This window comes from Gouania willdenowi, chromosome 5 (genome assembly GCF_900634775.1).
Source record: "Gouania willdenowi chromosome 5, fGouWil2.1, whole genome shotgun sequence".
Lineage (NCBI taxonomy): Eukaryota > Metazoa > Chordata > Actinopteri > Blenniiformes > Gobiesocidae > Gouania > Gouania willdenowi.
The window spans coordinates 16,156,161-16,178,873 of record NC_041048.1 but is presented as its reverse complement, the minus strand read 5'-3'; the positions used below and the strand labels follow the sequence as shown (position 1 = coordinate 16,178,873).

At 37.4% G+C, this 22,713-nt stretch overlaps 3 protein-coding genes across 3 annotated transcripts in view; 2 read left to right on the top strand and 1 right to left on the bottom strand.

Moving 5' to 3' along the window:
* tex264b (testis expressed 264, ER-phagy receptor b) overlaps positions 1-12,979 on the bottom strand; it is a 38,208-nt gene extending 25,229 nt beyond the window's left edge. Inside the window, exons 1-2 of the mRNA XM_028448063.1 lie at positions 12,640-12,979; positions 4,741-4,962 (exon numbers count right to left, since the gene is read on the bottom strand). Coding sequence (XP_028303864.1) covers positions 4,741-4,962; positions 12,640-12,900 — 483 coding nt within the window. The 5' untranslated portion in view covers positions 12,901-12,979. The remainder of the gene's footprint in view (positions 1-4,740; positions 4,963-12,639) is intronic.
* A 1,880-nt stretch (positions 12,980-14,859) lies between these two features.
* gpx1a (glutathione peroxidase 1a) lies at positions 14,860-17,756 on the top strand. Its single transcript, XM_028446697.1, has 2 exons — positions 14,860-15,193; positions 17,132-17,756. The coding sequence occupies exons 1-2, from the start codon at positions 14,969-14,971 to the stop codon at positions 17,480-17,482; spliced, it is 576 nt and encodes a 191-aa protein (XP_028302498.1). The 5' UTR covers positions 14,860-14,968; the 3' UTR covers positions 17,483-17,756.
* Positions 17,757-19,094: 1,338 nt separating this feature from the next.
* On the top strand, positions 19,095-22,377 carry brk1 (BRICK1 subunit of SCAR/WAVE actin nucleating complex). The gene is made up of 3 exons (XM_028446698.1): positions 19,095-19,293; positions 21,725-21,807; positions 21,903-22,377. The coding sequence occupies exons 1-3, from the start codon at positions 19,176-19,178 to the stop codon at positions 21,927-21,929; spliced, it is 228 nt and encodes a 75-aa protein (XP_028302499.1). The 5' UTR covers positions 19,095-19,175; the 3' UTR covers positions 21,930-22,377.
* The last annotated feature ends 336 nt before the right edge of the window (positions 22,378-22,713 follow it).

The following is a 22,713-nucleotide window of genomic DNA, read 5'->3' as shown; positions in this document are numbered from 1 at the left end:
TGTGAGAAGAGTCTTTAGCAATGGATGGGGATTCAAAGTATATTCAGGTTGTACTCATTAAAAAAAAAGTATAAATTTTAGTCTAACCCATTTTCCACACTAGACTAGGCTATTCCAAATAATTTAGTACTTTTGTCTTTTCGTATTTGCAATAAAAATGACAAGTAAGACGGTGCTATATGCACTTAGTCGCCCACTTTGATCAATTTTCAGTTCAGCCACCGTAACGTCATTATAGCAGCTATTTATAGAGCTTCTACTGTCAGTTTCTTTACACTAATCTACGGGGACAACACACATGCGACTGGAAACGCATTTAATAAAACATAAGTGCTGAACAGAAAAAAAAAAAATGTGTTTATGTTTCCATTTAATGCTAGATTGCGTTCATATTTAAACAATGTTAATGTGATTCCTGGCAAAGAAAACCTCTTACCTTAAATTGTATTCACACCCTCCTGATCCTAATTTAGAACGACACTGGCGGTGGCAAACAAAGTTTAGTTCAGATCAATCATATGTAGATGTGACATTTAACACCAACAGTAGACTCCCAGCCGCTCGAGGATGAAAGTCTTATTTGAACATTGGATGGGCAAATCCGCGGTGTCTCAAGGGGAAAGAGTTAGCTTTCCATGTTGTGATGCAACACTCTGAATGAAAAGAATTGCGCTGACTTTTTATGCAGCACAACTCATTTGTGAAAAAGCAATTACGGTTATATTTCATAATTTTACTGCATTAAAAATACATGAGAGCAAACTGACATCTGAATTTAGCGACTAAAATGTTGGGAACCTGTCATTTCTAAGACATGCACATTGTATTTGGTTGTCATTGGATTGCAAGTTAGTGCCTCTGGTAATTAAGAGCACAGTATATAAATACTCTTTCACATGCGTAGGTTGCAGTAGCTAGTAAAAATGAGGTGTAAAAGGCATGATGTACCATGTTGCTGGGGTGAAGCAGCTATTTTTTTAAAGTGAGGGTGTTCATAGGGCAACCATCGACTCCCATTTTAGTTTATTAAATTAATTTACTAAAACCATGATAAAGCTGTTATTAAGTCAGTGATGCTCAACATGTGGCTCTTTATGTCTTCATTTTGCTTATTATTCCCCCAGAAAACCTTAAAATTAGATTAATTTTTTTTTACCAAAATTACCAAATTGAACTTTTTACCTTCTTCATTTGACAATTTTGCAACTTCCTTTGTCACATTTTTGCCCCTTTTCCAAAGAAAATGTGACATGTTTTTGTTTTTTCAGATTGTAGCTTCCTTTTGCCAATAAATATCACTTTTTCCTCTTTTTTTTTTTTTGCACGTTCTTTTTGACGCTTTTATCCAATTTGTGACGATTCTTGAACCATTTTTTTTGCCACTTTTCATCCAAATGAGCCACCTTTTGCCCAAAAAATAACACTTGTTTCCTTTTTTCCTACATTTTTGTTCCACATTTTTGCCCTTTTTCACTATTGTTTTGTCACTCTTCAATGCTTATGGACACTTTTCACTCTTTTCTTGCCACTTTTGGACCATTTTTTGCCCCCTGTTACTAATTTTTTGTCACTTTACTTACCCTTTACTCAATCACCGGTAATTCTTTGTTTATCTTCTCAGGATGATTGGCTTGATCAATCTAACTGGACGAATGATTTTCAACAATGAATCCCTCTGTAAAAAGTGAGGGGGGTGAATTTTTGTTTTTATGAAAGTGTGATTGTCGCATCCCCTGTATCCGTCATGGGTGAGACGCGCCTGCCACGTAGTCTTATATGTTTGAAAAACACTGTTCTAGACATACAGTAAAACAAGATGTTAGAAGTATTGATTTATGCATGATTTTCTCTTTTTTTTAAAAAAACAACAAAAAAAACTTTTTCTTTGTTTATTTAGTTTTATACATTATAAAAATGTTTGTGCAGCAGACAGAGAAGTCCATCTGCGTCAAATTTAACTTTGTAAAATGTCAGTGCTTGTGCACACTGACGTCTCCACATTAAATGAGCAAAACTGTCATTTAAATAGGTGCGGTCGTCACCACTTCTGCACGTGCACTAATCATTACTGCAATCTTAGTGAATTCCGCACAGTAGTTGAGGAAACTGCGTCACAAAAGGATTTAGGGAAGCAACTGACTTGCCACCCTTTATTTCAGATCTTTGTGAATCTGGCCCTGAATGTTTAACAACCCCTGTGGACTAGCATCTGTGCACTGTTCAGCAACACCCTCATCTATGACACTAGCAATAAATGTGAGAAATCCAAAGAACAAAACTTCCTTTTTAAAACACAAAATGTGTCCTGCGCTTCAAGTCTTTTTCTTAAAAAACAAAAAGAATACTTGATTTATATTCATAGGAGAGCATCTATGGTGGCAAGAAACCTCAGTGCCCTCAAGCAAACAAATGTCCCATCGTCTGTGTCTCCAAACCTTTAGATTTTTGTGAATGTCAGCCGTATTAAACCTTCACTCCAGGCCCGAATCCAGTGGGAAGGCCTGGCCACTGTTGCTCAAACCTAGTCCCAAGGTGCCGAGGCATCTGTGATATACCCCACCAATAAAAAGCCAAGGCACAGATGAAAAACAATGGGGCGATCGATGGTCTGACTAGGCAAATACCAGGCCTGACCATAGGGCAGCCGCTCAAAGTGTCAGACAGACAGAAATCACTCTGCTATGTCGAGCCAGCCATCCTAAATGCTGATTAGCTGAAAAGGTCTCACCACTAGGGAGATTCAAAGTGTCAGACAGAATACGTTAGTCCCAGGAAGAAATCTGTCACACCATTTCCATCTAGTAGCAGTTAGTTATATTAAGTTGGGTGGCATCACTCTAACAACAGATATTTGTTATCAATAAATAAATCATTCATTGATTATTTATTCATAACTTTTGGAGACAGTATCTTGTGAATATTTCAAAGACAACTTTTCAAACCATGCATAAGAAAATACCATTACATAGGATTTCTAATTTAAGTGATTTTAGCTGTTTGACATACAACTAGAGCAAAACTTCAAAAGTCAAACAAATGTTTAAATACTTACAATTGATTTTTAGGGAAATTTAGACAATGCTGAGAAATATTAGCTTGTCTGGACATTTGAGAGTCAACAGTTTTGTCATTGTAACAATGTAAAACCCATCCAGAAATACAACAGTTGGGGGAAAAGCTGCATTTATGTTTGGTTGAGTTAAGAATCATTTTTAAGTCATATAACCAAAAATAAAATTACATACGTAGTATACTTATTCAGATATACAACTAATCCCTGAAGGATTTACTTTATTTATCTTCTATGCCAGCTTTATTGTGTACATTATTTCCTCATGCCTATCCTAGTGTACATTGGCAGGAAACACAGTGTCTATTGCAGGGCTAACAAGAAGCTAAAGTTTGGTCAGATAACTAAAACACAAAAAATAATACTTCATCAATGAGTTTTTGGAAAAACAGTAAAAAAAAAATGCACACGTGACTCTTATTTAGTCAAGACTAGGATGAGCTACAGTCATTCTGTGTTGATTGACATCTCATACACAATGAGTGCCAAGGAATAACAGCAAAGTCTAAACAGCATTGAGACAGATGGTAGAGTTGCACACACAAACACACACGCACACACGCACACACGCACCACGCACACACATGCTGGGATTGTTTTGGAGAGTCTCTCCAAGATGCTGCAAAGCTGGCTTCATGGATACAATGAATAGTTTAGATTAGAATGAGTCAAGTTAAAACATAAAAAGAGTCAGAATTTTAAATATATAACCTGAGCATGCATCAAATATGAAATCTTTCACCACACCTGCATTTAAGCATAACTATCGAGGGTCGTCAGAAGCCTTTCGAAACGTTTAGCTTGGAAGGCACGACAGTCCACCAGTCCATTACACACACATTGACAGGCACACACACAAACTCTCTCTCACACACACACACAGATCCCTAATATCCCAACCACGTAGAAAACCTGGACATTCAGAGAATTACCAAAGCATCTGAGCTGAACCAGGAGTACAAGATAGGCATGTTAGATAATTATGACACTACATATATAATATACTAAGATATTAATCACATTTAATGAGCCCTTTACTCACTTAAAAAAAACAATTATAACTGTCATGACTTGGCATATTTAAAAAAAACTGCTATGTGTCATGAATATTAAATAAGTGGATTCAGTTCTTCATTACTGCTGCTATGAGGGAGTCGAGAACAGTTTTGAGAAACATATAAAACACATATAAACAGTATAACAAATATGAGGCAGGTACCTGTGATATGACTGAGAGACTAAAGGAGTAAAAAAAAAACATCATTGCTCAAAGGAACCATTTTTTGTGAACTACACAGAGAAAAACATGTGCTGGCCATCTGCCTCACACACATCACATTTCATCACAAAGTCAAGAACATTAACATTTAGCAAAATAAAACGGTGACGTATAAAACAAGCAGTTACAGCTTACCAACTGTTCACCTACATATCTGTAAGCCACAGTCATTTAGGGGATTAAAATGTCTACTGGCTCATTGAGCAGCCATATGAGGGCTTGTGAAACCATGCTGGTTTGTGCTAGTCATTCACATACATACTGTACACACATGGTTCTATTACAAACCAGCAAACAAGATCTCAGTTTCAATAAAATCATAATTTCTTGGTGATTGGGTTTGAATAATTATATCTTTGAAATGTTGCAAACATTCCTTGAAGCAGTTTACCTTGATGTGCTGCTCCAGCCGTGGGTATACTCTCCACACACCCAGGAGGACAGAGAGAAAGGTCTTGTGGGGGAACGAGGTGGTAACCGCACGTGTGACATTAGGAAATGAAAAAACATGAAAGCCGGATCTCTGGAAACGCCTCAGAACCTCCTCGTCAGGCTTGGTCTCTCCTTCACTTAGAATACTGCCCACAATATAACGGCAACGTGGTCCAGGTACCTACAAAATCAGCAAAAGTAACTACAGTTAAGTAATATAGATGTATATTTTGGAACACAACTCATCACTGAAATTGAAGGATGATGCCTTTTTGTGTTTGTGGTTGTATAACTACAATACTGCTTGTACAGTAAAAACAGCCTAACCTCATCTCTACATTCATCAAAACACAATGTAACTTTTTTATATGCATCGTATATTAAAGCTACTATCCGGAGTTTCTGAGAAACATCTTGATGTCCCGCCCTAAACAGCCTCACTTCCTCCCACTGCCTCTACCAATTTACCAGAAGCCACACCTCTACTTTTTAGCACACGTATCGCGGAACATTAACAAGGTCGCATCAGGTCCCATTGATATAGGTCTATGGGTCAGGTAAGAGCCAAAATCATATTTATCTGTTATCTGTTGTGACGCGCGGCCTTGTTTCCGTGCACAGTTCCGCATTCACTTTGATTGACAATCTCAAAAACAGGAAGTCAAAGCCTATTGGCTGGGCACAGTTGGCGATCATTTCCATTTGTATAGAGGTCTATAGGACGAAGGAGGGACTTATGTACATCAATGTATATGAATGACCAACGGCAGTAGACCATAGTAAAAGACTAGTTAGGTATTTTTTTGCATTTCAAAAGAATCATACATAGACATAGATTTCTCAGAAACTCTGGATATCAGCTTTAAGTAAAAATGTTTAAGAAATCAGCACAAGGAACATCTTTGCCATTTTTTCTACCTTGAGCTAATTTTGCTAGAGTATAAGGAAACCTTAATATTTGAGGTGAGAGTTTTCACTCGTATTTCAACGAGCACTAGTATGTAAGTAATTTCTATGTATGTTTTCTTTTATTAGACATTTTTAATAATCAAGAAGAGTTTTGTTAGTGGACAAATGATGGAAAAATATCAATAAAGCCCAACATTTGGTCAAGAACCATAACTGCTGTCAATCGTAATACCACTCGTATCCTTAATGATACATCTTGGGACATTTTAATCCCAATAAACCGTTAGTCCCTATCAATCATCTTTTTATCTAGACAATTGGGCAACGTTCACACAGCAGGCAAAAGTGGCCTAAATCATGTTTTTTCAAATCCAATCTTTTTGCCCATATGCGACTTGTATCCGACCTGTTAAAGGTCCCATATCATGCTATTTTTCACCCATCTCCTTTTGTTCCAAGAACCCTAAAAACATAGTATTTGAAATTTATTTTCCCAAACTCGCCTGTTTTCCAGAGTTTTAGCCTCTGAAAAGTCACTTTCTGAACAACTCTACACAAACAGGTAACGTAGGACCAGAGGACGGCCCGCCCTCCTCCCACCCACTCCGTAGCTGAGCTCATGCTGCTTTACAAGACAGAGCGTGGGGGTGGGGCGTTCAAAGGTACATACATAGACTGTAGAAAATACAGACATAGCACTGTGCGAAGGACGCTGTAATGCTCACCTTCGTGGGCGTGTCTGTTTACATGTCAATTACGGCAGAGAGCTTCCAGGAGGCGCGGCTTCTCCAGCTCAGTGCCGTGTCAAATTTGTCATCAAAGTGGGAACGCGTCATCAAATTGGAGCGAGGTGTTTGGGCTCACCCTGCAGTAAGAAAGGAGCAAATCATCCTCGAACTAATGATTGAGGGAATCAATGAAAAAAACACTTTGAATGTGTGTATGAAGCCCTAATAGCACTTTTATGATGTTTAAAACACAGAACAGTCCATTTAGCATAACACGGGCCCCTTAAAGACAGTCTGAACAGCACAATTTATTTTTTTTCAAATCCGACTCAGGTCACTTTCATATGTAGTTCTAAATCCAATATGTATCTGATTTTTTGCAATGCGACTGCAGTCTGGACGGCCGAGGTGCTTTCTATCCAACTCCAACATCTTCACCATGCAAAAATGTCATAATTCTGAGTCCCAGGTGAAGCCGCGTGGAAAAACAGTTATGAAGTGCCAACTTCTGCTGGAATGAAATATTCTCAGCGCAAATAATACCGCACGAGCCTGCGGGGTAATGGGTCACCTTAGGACCTCTTCTGCGCATGCGGGTCACTTCAGGGTGCATTCCGTTAATACTCTAAACTGTTTGAAGACGCATTTAATATGTAATATGAATGACCACACAAAACAATCTGACTTTTTGAGAAAATCCGAATTGTGTATTAAGACCTGCAGTGTGAACGTTTGGACCACTGTGGTCCTAAATCAGATACAGTTCTAATTTTTTTTCAATGTTACCTCCGTGTGAACGGCCAAAGACGTTTTAATGCGCGTTTGATATGTTGACGTCACGTTTATACCTTCACTGGCCCGTTTTTGAAAGCAGATCAGCGCCTCAAAAAGCCAAAACGTATCTCTTTAACATGCATTGCTGTCTTTAAAATATTGCACTTCTTGTAGTGTTGACCTTCAACAGCATGTGCAGACAAAGTAAAAATAAAAAAATAAAAAAAATAAATAAATAAAGTTTTTCAAGTTTAAAAGTTCCTATATGATCTGCTGCTCTCTGTTCTTTGTGACAATTGGTGAATGCAGGGGTGAAGCAATGAAGCGCTGCCGAGCGAAGGTGAAGTATAGTACACAGGATCAGAGAAGCCTCTGGCTTTGAAGCTGTTGATTGGACTGATCGAGGGGAAAGCTCTAGTAGAGGGGCCCAGGCTGTGAGTTAGCTTTTTGAAAAAAGAAAGGCTCATGGTATCCATGGCAACCATCTCAGGACTAATTTAAGTGCTTGTTGTGGCCCTTTTCTTTTTTTTTCTTTTTTTTTTCAAGAGGGACTGATTAAAGGAGGCAATAGTGAGAAATCCAAGGCATAAGGATCATCATCCTGACACTCCATTCTCCAGGCAAAGCCTACAGAAATATTAGCAGACAGTGTTTCACTATTTAGACCCAAAATGTGAGTCCTCTTATGTGAGACCTCTCTGCTGAGCTGGTGATGCAGGACCAGAATTTAATCCCGAGGCACAGACACTAATGAGCTGAGATCATTACGCCAATTATTCTAACTTAGATCAGGATTTGGCTGTGACTTTGCTGTGGAAATGGAACCACTGCTAGCCTAATTGCTGGCTGGAAACAAAAATAAAAAGCGGTGGGGTTGAGCAGAACAAAAGTGTTATCTAGCGCGGCGGGGAAGAATTCCTCCCAAAACTATAATTACATTCCATCAGGTTGCTGTGGTCGGTTCAAGCAGTGTCAGTTAAATCAATCCTCTTTCACCGTTATCTCAAACACAAATGAGTAGCTACTGCAAGATTGAAGTATTAGGGAGCTCTTCATTTCACAAATAACTGCTTATAAAAACACCTTTTTCAATTTTTTCTACAAATAAAAAACAAATCAAAGATGTCTACTAGGGGTAGTGAAAAAAAATGATGATCATGAATTGACTCTTGAGTTTCCAAAGTTTGATTATTTACATTCTAGAAAATGAAATTCCAACCAGGCGAGTCCTTCTTTCACCGGCTGTCAATCAGGATTTAACCACAAGTAGGAGTTCTAAACTTTCAGAATCAGGGGTGTTGCGGTGGTTAACAGTTCTGAGCGATTGACGGCACCAGGTGGGAGTCAGGGAGGAGACCTGCATCCTCCACAACATGGCCGCATGACATGTCCTTTGGCAGTGAGGTCCACCGAGTCAGGACACATGTTAATGATCCTTCCACATATTCACCTACAGAAACCTTTACTTCCTCTAAATAGTCAAGCTTGATAGTCATATTTAAACAGTAAAAGACTACATTTAGCGTTTACGATGGCTTAAGGCGGGCATACATATACAGTATAGTCCGTATGTTAGCAGCTCACGATTCATGTTCTCCACACTTTACTGACCGACACACTGACGAGACCTGACTGCTCACACTGTACGTCCATACACGACACGTCTGGGTCTTGTTTCCGGAAATGCAACGTAAAGGCAATGTGTGTGGACCAGGAACTGGCTGGGCAGACATGGGCAGTACGATCCGTCAGTACTGAGATTCTCTTACAATCTCAGTATGTACCCGTGCCGGATTAGTCATGCACAGAGATCGCTGTACCGATAAAATGCTTATGTATATGTATACTATGTATACTATGCTTTGTCTACTACACTATGTATACTACACCATGTATACTACACTATGTATACTACACCATGTATACTACACCATGTATACTACACCATGTATACTACACTATGTATACTACACTATGTCTACTACATCATGTATACTACACTATGTCTACTACACCATGTATACTACACTATGTATACTACACTATGTATACTACACTATGTATACTACACTATGTCTACTACACCATGTATACTACACTATGTCTACTACACCATGTATACTACACTATGTATACTACACTATGTCTACTACACCATGTATACTACACTATGTATACTACACCATGTATACTACACCATGTATACTACACGATGCATGACACAATTTAGCCAAGACTCGGCCCGATCCCAAAAATAGACACACAAATGAAAAATCGACTCAAAATGGGCCAAAAATCGCACAGTGTATGCCCGCCTTTAGTGGTTAGCATGTCCGTCGCTTTTTTTAAAAAAATTTTTTTTACATAAATCCTCATTTCATTTAATACTAAATTTAAGATTTTATAGGTATACACAACTCGGTCTGTTCCCTTTGTTATTATTACTGAGGAATAATGTGCAATAGATACTACTTTTTTATTTCAAAGTATTACGACTACTCAGACAATTAGATCTCAGCAAAAGCCACAAGCTTTGCTAGATTTAGGTTAAAAATGTGGGAAGAGGCTCAGAGGTTTAGAGACCCCAGAGGGATGCAGTATTAAGTATCAGACAAACAGCTCCAGCAGGTATTATTTTCCTGTTGCATGTAGGACGGCATATTTTAGGGATGGGTGGGTTCACATGGAAAACATATCCAAGTAAAAGCTAATTCACTCATTGAGCGGATGTGTAAACATAAAGATGCATTTACACATGAAACAGTCACTCAGTCATCTTCACATTAATATCATTTATTTTCTATGAAGACTCTCATGGCAACATTGCTGATGTTTTTTCCAACACTTGGCATTTGAAATGTCTTACTTTATAAAATATTACCCTTTTCACTGTAACTGGTGTTATTTTCTTTATTGTGAAATCTCTGCACACATTGATTTAGTTGCTGCTATGAAAAAAATCTATAGGATCCTATTCCTATTTTTAACTGTACTATAGGGATTTGTTTTCAGGATGGAGGTGAGCATTTACTGTAAGATGTGGATTGTTTGTTTTGACATCCACACAAAACTCATCTCACAAGTTATGTTAAATAAATTCACTTGGAATGTAACACTCTAAGCCAAACATTGTCTGAAAGAAGAAGTGAAACAGTTTAAAACAGAACACATCATTGCATATCATTGAAAACATATCATTCTATTAATGGGAGCTTTTTGGTAAATGATTGAGAAGCAAAAATAAATACATTACGGAACATAATATTTGGAATATGAATAATATACGTCTTAATTTAAGCTGATGAGAGAGTAAATTAAGATTGGCCGACATTTTAAGATGTTCACATTAATTGCTATGGGATCAGGTTGAATGATATAGTTTAAACCATGGGATTTCAACGTTGGGGACAGGACCCCATTTGGGATCGAGAGACACTGGGAGTCGCCAGATGCCTTCAGGTAACTAAGAATTTTATTTTCTTAACAATTTCACCCCATTTTTGATTTTTTTTGCCACATTAACCACATTCACGACTTGCCATGCCCTATTATTTGCCAGTTCAAACAAACAAATTGTTCCAATATTGACACTTTGAACCCTTTTTTACCACTTTTTCTGTCTGTTTTTGGCCACTCTAATTTTGAAACTTTTATGTGTGGTTTTTAAAACCCTATTTCACCACATTTTCCACAATTTTTTGTCATTTTTAACCCATTTTATTTCTGATTAAAACCAGGATTTACATATTTAAGATGACTATATATCATAATAAAGTATCAATAAAGTATTTCTGATTCTGATATACAAGGTCGCACATAATAATAAACTTCCTGGATAACAGTGGATATTATTCAGATAAAGAAATAAATGTGTTTATCACAGAACAGTGTTGCATGCCACTGTTAGTTATTATAGTTCTTTTATCTCGATTTATTCCTTTATTACGTAGGCATTTACTGGCGGCCGGCAAAGCAAGAATTTCATTGTACAGGGAAACGTGTTTCTAACTGTACAGATGACAATAAACACTTTGACTTGAATCATAGAACAATGGACCATCATTTTGCTGACTTTATGAATGGGCCCCAAAAGTTATCTCCTTTATTCCCCCTTATAGATGGTCTTGTCTCCACATACTGTTCTTCAATGTTCATGTCTGTGTTCAACCACCTTCATGTACAGTGGGGGTCCCTGGTGTCTGGCACCTTTATTTTGAAAAATGTTGGTAACCACTGGTTCAAACCACTGAGCAATTGTTTGACTCTTAGAGCAGGGGTCCCCAATCTGGGGTATGTGTGCCCCTAGGGGTACTTAAGGGGTACACAGAAACAATTGTCAGTTTATTCTTTAACAATTTAATTTTTTTTTTTTTTACATGCACACAGACTTTTTTCTCATCCATCAATAATAATTTGTGGCACAACTCAAAACAAGGTGAACTTCAAATTCTAAAACGAGCAAAACATCAGAAATAAATGAATAAAAAGGTCTAAATTCAAGGTTAATGTTGGATGAGACACAAGGAAGACCTTAGACGAACCTGCAGATACAAATAAATAATTTATAACCTGAGCTACGGGCTACTTGAGATAAGAAATAAAGGCTAAAGGGCACATGAGGTAATAAAGATTAGGAAACAGTGTCTTAGAGCCGAGGTTCCCAAAGTAAGGTGTGAGTACACCCAGGGGTACGCAAATTGTCATAGGGGGTACATGAATGAAAAAAATTAAATTGGAAACTAGAATATAAATCGACCAGCAGTCAGGAGCCTCCATGCATTGCCACAAATTACACATTAGCCAATGTAAGACTATGATGACAGATTATTATTCGTTTTTATTATTATTATTATATGTTCTTCCTCAACAGGATAGGAAAAATTCATAGGGCTAAATTGTATGTGACATTACATCAGTGGTTCCCAACTTTTTTAATATCACAATTTTTTTTTTCTTTCTAGAATTAGCTTTTGGTTATGTTTGTTGTTGCCAGAACTAGTGCACAAAGTGACCAGATGTGCCAGCTGAGATATTTTTATGCAGCATTTTATTTAATAATTAAAAAATGTTTTAAAAAATACATTTAATCAGTATTTGTATTATTATAATAAGTTAGACTTTTCAGGGGACCCCATTTGAATTCCAGGCGACCCAAACATGGACTCACGACCCCAAGGTTGAAAAACCCTGCATTAAATTACCATGTTTTTTAAGTGTACAGTGGTAGGGGGTACATGGCTTCAGGTTAAATGTCTGAAGGGGTACGGGACTGTGAAAAGTTTGGGAACCACTGTCTTAGAGAATTACAGTCACGCCATCAAGTGGTCGATCTAAAAACCTCACTCCACAAACTCAGGCATTAGACAAACCCACCAAGAATAGAGTTCAGAATAGATAATAGGAGGTTGATTGTATCTGCTACTTAGGCTGTATGTGTATATATTCACCTTTTTGGGGTCATCGTAATAAACTCCAATACATGAGAGTCGTGGCTCAACATCCTGAGACTCCTTGAAGAGTTTTCCGCAGTCCCTGTAAGGTCCCTGGTTGTACTTGTAGGCGAATGTGATCTTTGTAATGGGAGCAGATCCAGTAAGCACGGTGATGTCCGAGAAAAGTCCTGAGTATATAATAAAAACAGTGAATGTTATAAGGCACAACAGGCAGATAATGGCTCCGAGGAACCACAGGCTGACCCAGTCTGACATGATGATATGGTCTGAGTCACAGGCAGAAAGGGAACCCTTATCACCACAGCCAAGCAGGAAACATGGCTTTATAGACTACTTGTACTCATAAAATGTGTAGAAATAAATGACAATCTTATTGAACCTTGTGTTGTTTGATTTAGGAACAATGAATAACTCGGCCGGTTGAACTTTGCACTAGGGAGGTACCGATACAACTTTTTTCACTTTCGATACCATACCAATATTGCAGCCTTGGGTATTGGCCGATACCGATATCAATACAATATCAGCACGAATCTCACATATTTTTATGACTTATTTTGTTGTGTGGAATGTTAGAAAAGGCTTGATCAAGTGATGTTACTTAGAGAACAATAGTTAGCAATTCAAGTTCACTTCAGATATTTTTTTATTGTCAGTATAAGGTGGGAACAACTGAGGGCGGGGACAAAAACAACAAAAACTTACTATTTTGGATGCAGTCCGATAAAATCCAATATTTGTTTTCTGGCTGATATCGGACCGATTTCCGATATCAATATCGGATTGGGACACCCCTACTTTGCACATGGTTTCCTGTGTTTGAACCACTTTTGTTTAACAAATGAGCATGTCTTCTGTTTTGTTAACATTGAAATTCTTTCTTGTGCAATATCTAAGCCAGGGTCAGGGTTAGTTTTTGTTATGTAGTGACAAGCAAAAGAAGAAAAAAAAAAAAGAAGAAGAAAAAAAAAAACATTGAATTGTCTGTCTATGACCATTCAAAAGTAAAAAATAAAATAAAATATCCCAGAAAAGTTTTTTTTTTAAACATAGATTCTCAATAGGTTTATATGTACAGTACAATGCACTGCTTAACCTATTTACACAGGTTAGATAGTAGAACCCAGAGTTCACAGCAAACATGGTGAATCAGCTTTTAGTTGTTATGCTGCACAGAAGTGGAACAAACCGCCAGCGGAGCTGATCAATCATCCATTGTGAACATTTCATAATCAAGGTTTGTTTGTTCTATGTTTGTATGCAGTCATGTGTTCTATTTTAATCCTGTAAAGCACTTTGAGAGATTTCTCTGTATGAAGTGCTTTATAAATAAATGTTACTCACTGAAAAGCTTTGATTTTCTTTACAACTGACAGTGAATTTTTTTGAAATAATTGTATTGTCAACTATAAGCTCTGTTTAATGTTTCAAATGTCTCAGTGTTATTCATCAAAAGCAAATTGAATTGCCTTATGTATTAAATAAATGTGCCTTGCCTTGCATTATTAACTTTTTAAACAGAAAGGATATGAAGTGCCAATTGTAAAATTGTGCGTGCTAAAATAAACAAACTATGTTTAAAAAACATATGTGAATTTTTATTACATTTGACCAGATTTACAGCAAATACCATTTAGATTTAGATTTAACATTTAATATTTAGATGTTACATTTGTATTTATATTTAAAATTTATATTTAACTGTAACATTTAGATGCTACATTTAGATTTAGATTTAACATTTTGATTTAATATTTAATATTTAGATTTAGATTCAAAATTTAGATTTCAATATAACATTTAGATTTAACATTTAGATTTAGCATTTAGATTTAGATTTAATATTTAACATTTAGATTTAGATTGAACATTTAGATTTAGAGTTAATATTTAACATTTAACTTTAGAAAAACATTATATTTTCATGAGAAAGAAAAATATCACAAAATTCACATACGTATTTTAAACGTGGTTTGTTGCTCAATGTGGCAAAAAGTTGCTATTTATTTTAGCATGCGCAACTTTACAATCGGCTTCCCATTAAAGGAACAAAATAACAACTGGTAGAACAACAGAAATGTTCAAAATCTTATTATACCGAATGAGGATCATGAATAAAGAATTCAAAACAAAATTAAAATTAAAATAAATACTTTGAGTGTGTAAAAGTCAGGGCCTCTTTATGTCCCGCCCTAAACTCCACCTGAGGGCTGGCCTTAAAGAAACCTTGACGAAGTGAGTAAACATCGATAGTCCGCTCTGCATAACCTCTACGCAGTTGTCGTCTCTTCTCTCGGTTCATACTTACCGTTTCCTTTCATTAATGGCCGGTAATTTGAAGAAGTTTTACGGGCTGACAGCCAAGCTGCTGTCAGGAGAAACCCTGAGTTTCTCATCGCTGAGGGGGAGAGTGGTTCTCATAGAAAATGTAGCGTCTCTCTGAGGAACAACAACCAGGGACTACTCTCAGATGAACGAGCTCCACTCACGGTACCAGGCAGACGGGCTCGTTGTTCTGGGGGTTCCCTGCAACCAGTTCGGACATCAGGTAAAAAAATAATAATAAACTCCAAGTCCTCTTATTTATTTATGGATTTATTTACATATAGTTACTACGCAGTAATGTACTGCATTTATATAGTTCATACTGTACATCAAAGGTACCGAAATGTTTTAATTTCAAATAGGCCGTGGGAACTTATGAACGTATGAAGAAGCTTTCTCAACTCTCGGTCTGGTTCAGGTCCCGCCCATTAGGTCAAAGGTCAAGAGGGATAAAGTCGCCATGGCTGACGGTGTCGGAAGCGAGTCTGACAGAGATTTTGATTATTTTTTGCCGTTGGAGCGTTGATTCCTTAAAGTGTTTAGTGCGCAAAGTGGCATCAGTGTCTAAGGCAGAAAGACCGAGTTAGCTGCTAAAGCTAATGCTGCTAAAGCTAATGCTGCAAAAGCTAATGCTGCACACGAGCTGAAAATTCCTGTTTTGTCTGACGTTTCAACTGTCATTGCCCCAGGTCATAGTCACATTTTGTAAACATGAATCGGCTGATCACTGCTGTTTCACTTCATCAGAATCAAATTATTTTTAGCTACCCTACTAGCCCTTTTAGTTTAATCCTAACCCAGGAAATACCCTAAAATGTTTTTGTTTTTTTTTCATATATGTATTTTTAAATGTGGAATCCGCTGTGTTAAATGTTAAAATGAAAAAAATATATATAACAAAAGTGGGATTCGAACCCACAGCAGCGGAAGGAAGAATCCTTGAGTCAGACACCTTAGACCACTTATGCATCCTGACACGGTGAAAAAATACAGGCTTATTATGCTTATGTAGAAAAGGTCCGGAAAACAAACTCATAGTCCCGGGGTCTATGAATACGTTTCTGTATCAATAGACACTTCCTTTAAACCCACAAGTACAGGGAGAACATGCAAACTCCACACAGAAAGGACCTACAGTAAGTGTCAACCATAGACATCATATACAGATATGATATACATCATCTTCATCTATATCAATGCCTCAACATACAGATTTATGGATATTTAGCTTATATCAGGGTTTTTCAACCTTGGGGTCATGATCCCATTTGGGGTCACCTGGATATAAAATGGGGTCGCCTGAAATGTCCAGTAATAATAATAAAAATCCTAATACTATTTACATTTTTGTTGTTATTCTTTTACAAACTAAAACACCTCACACAAGTTAAAACAACTAATTTTCTCAAATATAAATCTAGTTCAAATAAAATACAGTATAAATAGTAAATTGATTTATTTATAACCACAGAGGTACGTTTCAAAATATCAGCTCATTCACCCATTTACACTCACATTCTCACACCAATGTGACAGAGCTGCAATGGAAGGTGCTAGTTCACCATTGCTAGCAAATTAGGGTTCAGTGTCTTGCCAAAGGACACTTCGACACATAGACGGGTGTAGCACTGGGATCGAACCCCCAACTGACGACCTCTCTACCACCCGAGCCATGGTCGTATTAAAAAAAATATCTGAGCTGGCGCATCTTGTCACTTTGTGCACTAATTCTGGCTACTATCATGTAAAACAAACATCAAAAATGAATTCTAGAGAAAGAAAAGTTTCTGGGGATGTCAGAAATTTGTAATTTAAAAACGGGGACCCAACAAGAAAAATGCCACTATACCGGTATAGGGGTTTGTAAGTCTAACCTAGCAGAATGATTCTATTTGCCTTTTTGTTATCATTTGTGTGAAGCTTGCATGTTTTCTATGTGGTAGCCTAGGTTTTATCTAGGTAGATCACAGTCGTCCCAGTCCAGAAATATACAAGTAATGTTCATTGGAGTCTCTAAATGATTATAGAATTCAAATTGGAATTATTGGTGTGTGTGTTTGTGTAATTTTCTGTCTCGGTGTGTTAGCCCTGTGATAGAGTGTGTACCCTACCTTGTGCCTGTCTGATGTCAGAAACATTCCTCAATGTATTTCTCTTTCAGGAGAACTGCAAAAACAATGAAATCTTGGCAAGTCTGAAGTACGTCCGTCCTGGTAATGGTTTTGAACCAAAATTCCAACTTCTAGAGAAGGTGGATGTGAATGGAAATGATGCCCACCCGTTATTCGTCTACCTAAAAGAAAAACTCCCATTCCCTTGTGACGATGCCATGTCTTTCATGAATGATCCGAAATCCATCATTTGGAGTCCCGTGTGTCGCAATGACATCTCCTGGAACTTTGAGAAGTTCCTGGTCGGCCCTGATGGAGAGCCTTACAAGCGTTACAGCAGAAGGTTTCTCACCAGCAACATTGAGGCAGACATCAAGGAGCTACTGAAGAGGGTGCAGTAAAGTGTGTAACTATTATTTATCAGGGAACACATGTCATGTTGTTGGCATTGTATCAAGCATTCTAGCTCTACTTTTATGTCAGCAGGACCAATGCTAGGTTTGTGATGTTTTGAAACTGTGGTTGTTGCACCTATTTACTCAATGAAGGCACTCTCTGAAACATTTTGAGGAGAGTTTCTGATAAAAATGTAAATGTTTGACTCCACCACTTGTGTCCAAATTATATCACAAATCTTCACTTGGTGAGAAATAAATGTGTTTATTCAAAGTGAAATGAGTCGTTTGCTATTGCATACAAACGCTTTCTATTTTTGCTATTTTTGTCATTGACGCCTACATTGAGTGGTGTTATGGTTATAAGGTTATGAACTTTATAGTGTCTCTAAATTTGACAACTACCGGTACATAATTGAATTTTTTCACGTTTATAATAGGCTGTCAGTGAGCTGGCAAAAAAGTAACACTAAATAAATCATTTAGAAGATGCGACCACAAGGCCGAAAATTCATCAATTAGTTGTCTATCAAAGTTGAAGGCAACTCACACTTTAAAGGCTTGTAAGAAATTTTTATTTTCATTATTAACAATGCAGTAGTTACAAATGTATGAGCACCCCCATTGGCTTTCCAAATAATCACAATGACAATACACTAAGTGGTATCAAGCTAATTTTAGTTCAGGAGCCAAATACGGACTAGTTTGCGCTTAACTGGGCCACAGATTTTAGGCAGGAAAATGAGGAAATTAAACATTAATGTGCCCTGTTTTGCACTTCCGTGTATAAATGATTAAGTATGTGAGTATAATCAGTCGCTGCAGGATCTTCACTTAAATTTCCCTGGTTTTGGGGAATTTTTGTAGAATAAATTGATTAAAATGTCACCGATTTGGAAAAAATTTGATGATCTTTCAACAATTTGAGATTAAAAAATGCCTGCCATCATCATATATAAGAGGTGGAAAACTGAGCTCTGCAAATATTGTGGATTTTAATTGATTTTTTTTTTTTTGGAGGGGCTGAGATATCTGCAATTTACAAAATACTTCATGTTTTTTCTATCATTTTTACTTTTTAAATGGGCCGAATTAGATGCTCAAAAGGGCCGTGAGTTTGACATAGTCGAAATACACAATCCAGATCTGATCTGAATGAAACTTGGTGGGGTAATTGATAAAGTAGTTTAACGGAACTGAGGCAAATTTCATAAAGATCAGTGGATTATGCACTGACATATAGTTATGCAATAATGAGAGCGTTTATTTGATTTTCAAAACTGATCCACCATCAGTATATTGATCCAGATCCCCTCCAAAATTTTACGACATCTTTTATAATGCAAGGTCTATCGTTGGCATATAAAAAATGCTAATAACAGAGAAAAAAAACTCAATTATTATATCAAAAAATATTACAGAACAGAAGAATCATTTTTTTTTTTTTAAACACAAACAAAAATGTAAAAACATGTAATGACAAAAAGTGAAGACAGACAACAACAAAAAAAGAATATAAATCATAACTAATAATATGATTTATTATTATACAATTATATATAGTATAAATGTTGGAGCCAACAACTAGAACAAACATCGTGTTTTTGTGGCCAGCTGCTCCTCCACTTCCTGTGTTGTACACAGTGCAGTCACAGGGCTGTTCTGTCCTCTCTGTTAGCTCGTCACTAAAGCTTCCAACATGGCTGGCCAGGAGGATCCAGTGCAGAGAGAGATCCACCAAGACTGGGCGAATCGAGAGTACATAGAAGTAATAACGAGCAGCATTAAAAAGATCGCCGATTTTCTCAACTCGTTTGGTGAGTTTTCCAACAGTCGTTGACACATATTTGTAGTGGGGAGTGAAGCTATTCAGGGAGCTAGCTGCGGTTAGCATCCATGTTGATGTTTTTAAAAGGCCACTCCCAGCTAGCACTTAGCTTCATATATACTATGTAGTTGACGTTGATATCATTCATTCGTATTGCTTGTACAATAATGTCACAGTTTTGATGTAAATTGCGTGGCCTCCCACAGCTGCAGGTGTTACACTTCAACTTTTGACCATTTTATTTGGTGACCGATTTCCGACTCCGTTGCTAGTAGCAGATAGGAACGTTTATAATGTTTTTAGAGAATAATCCTCACTGCGCCGAACTGTCTTTGGACATTTGTTTAATATTTATGTATAAAGATGTCTTAATAAACGGATAATGCGGTACATGTTGGTGACAAGTGCATACGGCGTCGTTGTTTGGGCTTTTTTTCCTCCATTTTGGTGTTCCGTATATATCAAATACCAAGAGAAAATACGGTAATGATGAACAGCACTGTAAGGTAGCCTGTATATACCTAACATTTTATCATGACTCAAACATTGTCGTTTTTGCTGACACGTCAAACCAACACCCAGTACATTTAAGGAAGTGTCTCCTAGTACGTAATACGTATCCATATACCTAAAAAAAAAACTATTTACAGTTTATATATCTCTGAAGGACTCTTTAAAACTATGTAATTCCAAGAAGGCAGAATGGTTTTATAATAACCTGACAGTTATGTCTTTGGACCCCATTGCACCTTAATATTGTTGGCTTATATAAGTGTTACAAATTGTAATGTCCTTTTTTTTCCTCATTTCCTTATAATTCATGCTCAAATATGCAACTGTTCTTTGAAAAGTGTAATGGCGCATCAAAAGGTTTACATTCACAATATATGGTGGACGCGCTTCTTGGGAGCGCTGTGCGTTTCAGGCCTCCTTGTGCGGCGCGTTTTTGAAGCTTTTCGCACGGCTAACGCTTTTGACGTGTCCGGCACCTGCAACGCGGCCGACGCTGGAGATGGGACTGTTGAACTTTTGGGGCATATCCCGGCATGTTGACCAATCAGGAGCGTTCCCCAACCGTATTCAGAATAATGAGAAGAAGGAAAAACACTAACCGGAGACAGGCACTCTTCTGCTGGCATAGAGCGCCTGTAGTTGGTGTCCTGGTAGGAGATGCGAGCAAGGAAGAGACGGAACAGGACTTCTATTTCTGGCGGACACCGGAGCACGACGCATCAATCAGCACAGAGCAAATTAAGCTAAACAGGAATTTAAGGACATATTCCGCAACAAAATATTGGGTTACTTTTTAAAATAAAACACTTCAGATTGTATTTCAAGTAACTACATCACCAAAACGTCATAACGTGTAAAAACAAAATCACATTCACTATATTGTTTCCCCTCATACTGTAACTGCACTGTAAACTGCAGCAACTTTGATTTAGTTCATGTTTTACTGGTGCAGTTTTATCTCTTCCCTGTTGCTAAAAAATGTGGCTATGATAAATCCAGAGAGTCCAACCTTCTTGTACTCCTTCCTTAGGAACACTGACCTGTTTATCTGTTTATTGTTGCGTTTATAACACACACCTTTAACTGCGTTGTTGCGCGATTATATAAATAGCGTGAGAACTGCTCTGTCTCGTGACGTCACAGTCGTCCAAACGGAGTTCACCGTGGCTCACTCAAAACGCAACCGGTGGAGATTACCGGACGGCGGACAGCGGGGAAAAAACGGATCAGTGCCGTGGGCGCAGCGGAGACGTATCCAGTGGAAACCCCCAGTGAGTCACACCAAACAACACAATGTTCCCCACCATATGACAGTCACATTGTATGAACATCACCGGCAACAGAGAAGCCCCTCCCCTCGACGCGTTGGACGCTCGTCTCGAGCATCTTTGAAGCTTTTGGTGTTAACGCACTGTAAGCTTCATTTGTTAAATAAAAAGACTCATCCATATAGCGGCATTCTATCCGTACGAAAGATGACATTACCGGAAGTCACGTAACCATTCCTGCGGTTAGAGTAAGTTGGTACTTAACGTAGTTAAGGGTTACGGTTAGGGTTAGTCAGTAATGTGGGTAAGGGTTAGTTAGCCTGTAACATAGTTAACGTATTAATACAAACGGAACTACGTAGTATCTCATTGGCCAGTTTATGTCACGTGGTGCATCTATCACGTGACCTACACTGGCCAATGAGGGGCATTGCGTATGGATAGAATGCCGGTATATGGATATTGACAGCCACTGCCTACAGTTAAACATGCCTGCAGTTAAACATCAGTCACCAGTTATACCATAACACCTTAACAAGGCACAGGTTTTTCAACTGATCAACAGTGTAGCTTTATTGTGGCAACAATAGTTGATCATAATGTTATGCAAGTTATTGTAATGTGTTTTCTTCCCTTTAGATATGTCATGTCGATCCCGATTGGCCACACTCAACGAGAAGCTGACAGCTTTAGAAAGGAGAATTGAGTATATAGAGGCCAGGGTGAGTTTACTAAAACTGCCAATAACAATGATCTATTTTCTGTTTATTTGACCTCAGTATAACCTAAATCATTTTTTGATACTTTCTTCTATCAGGTGACCAAAGGAGAGACCCTGACCTAGGTCGTCAGCACGGAAAGTCATAGCATCCCTGTTACCTTACCTCCACCACCACCATCATCATCATCCCGAAAACGGTTTTGGAACAAGACTGACGGACTCCACCTATATTTTAAACACCCTGTGGACCTTTTTTATATTATATGGCTGTTTTCTTGTGTTTTTTTTTATAATGTCATAATGCATTTGTATTGAACATCTAAGGCTGTATAATGCATATTTAAAAAAATAACCCCAATCCAAATTATTAGTAAAAAAATATATAAATTACACAATATATAATATTACACTGACATCAGCAAAACCTTAAAAATGTTTATTGATTACAGACTAAACAATAATACAAACCTTCTTGTGTGCCAAGTTGAACATGTGATTGTGTAGTTTCCTTTAAAGATTTTGTACAGTGAATTGTTTGATGTTTAATAATGTAATAAATGATCAATAATGACCCAGTTTTATGTTTGATTTCCTGATATCCAAATTGATTGACCTTGTTGTTTGACTTGCTTGAGTATGATTTGGTCTACAGTCAATCAATAGGTATTGATATACTGTATTCAGAAACAATACAGTGAATGAATTAGCCCATTCATTTTTACATGGACTTAGTAATTAAGATTTTGTTTCACTAAAGTTAATGTGTTCAAAACTAAGGAAGCCATTTCCCTCCAGTAAGAAAACTGAAAAGCAAAATAATATTAAAAAAAATTTGAAGTCATAATTATGAGATTTGTTTCACTAGCAGGAATGGGTTTCCATAAAAAACAGATCAGTTGAGAATATT

What these genes read in the sequence shown, in the direction of transcription:
- brk1 (XM_028446698.1), top strand. Translation starts at nt 19,176, where the DNA reads ATGGCTGGCCAGGAGGATCCAGTGCAGAGAGAGATCCACCAAGACTGG. An exon ending in CGATTTTCTCAACTCGTTTG is followed by an intron (nt 19,294 to 21,724) that starts GTGAGTTTTCCA and finishes TCTTCCCTTTAG; the next exon opens with ATATGTCATGTCGATCCCGA. An exon ending in TTGAGTATATAGAGGCCAGG is followed by an intron (nt 21,808 to 21,902) that starts GTGAGTTTACTA and finishes TTCTTCTATCAG; the next exon opens with GTGACCAAAGGAGAGACCCT.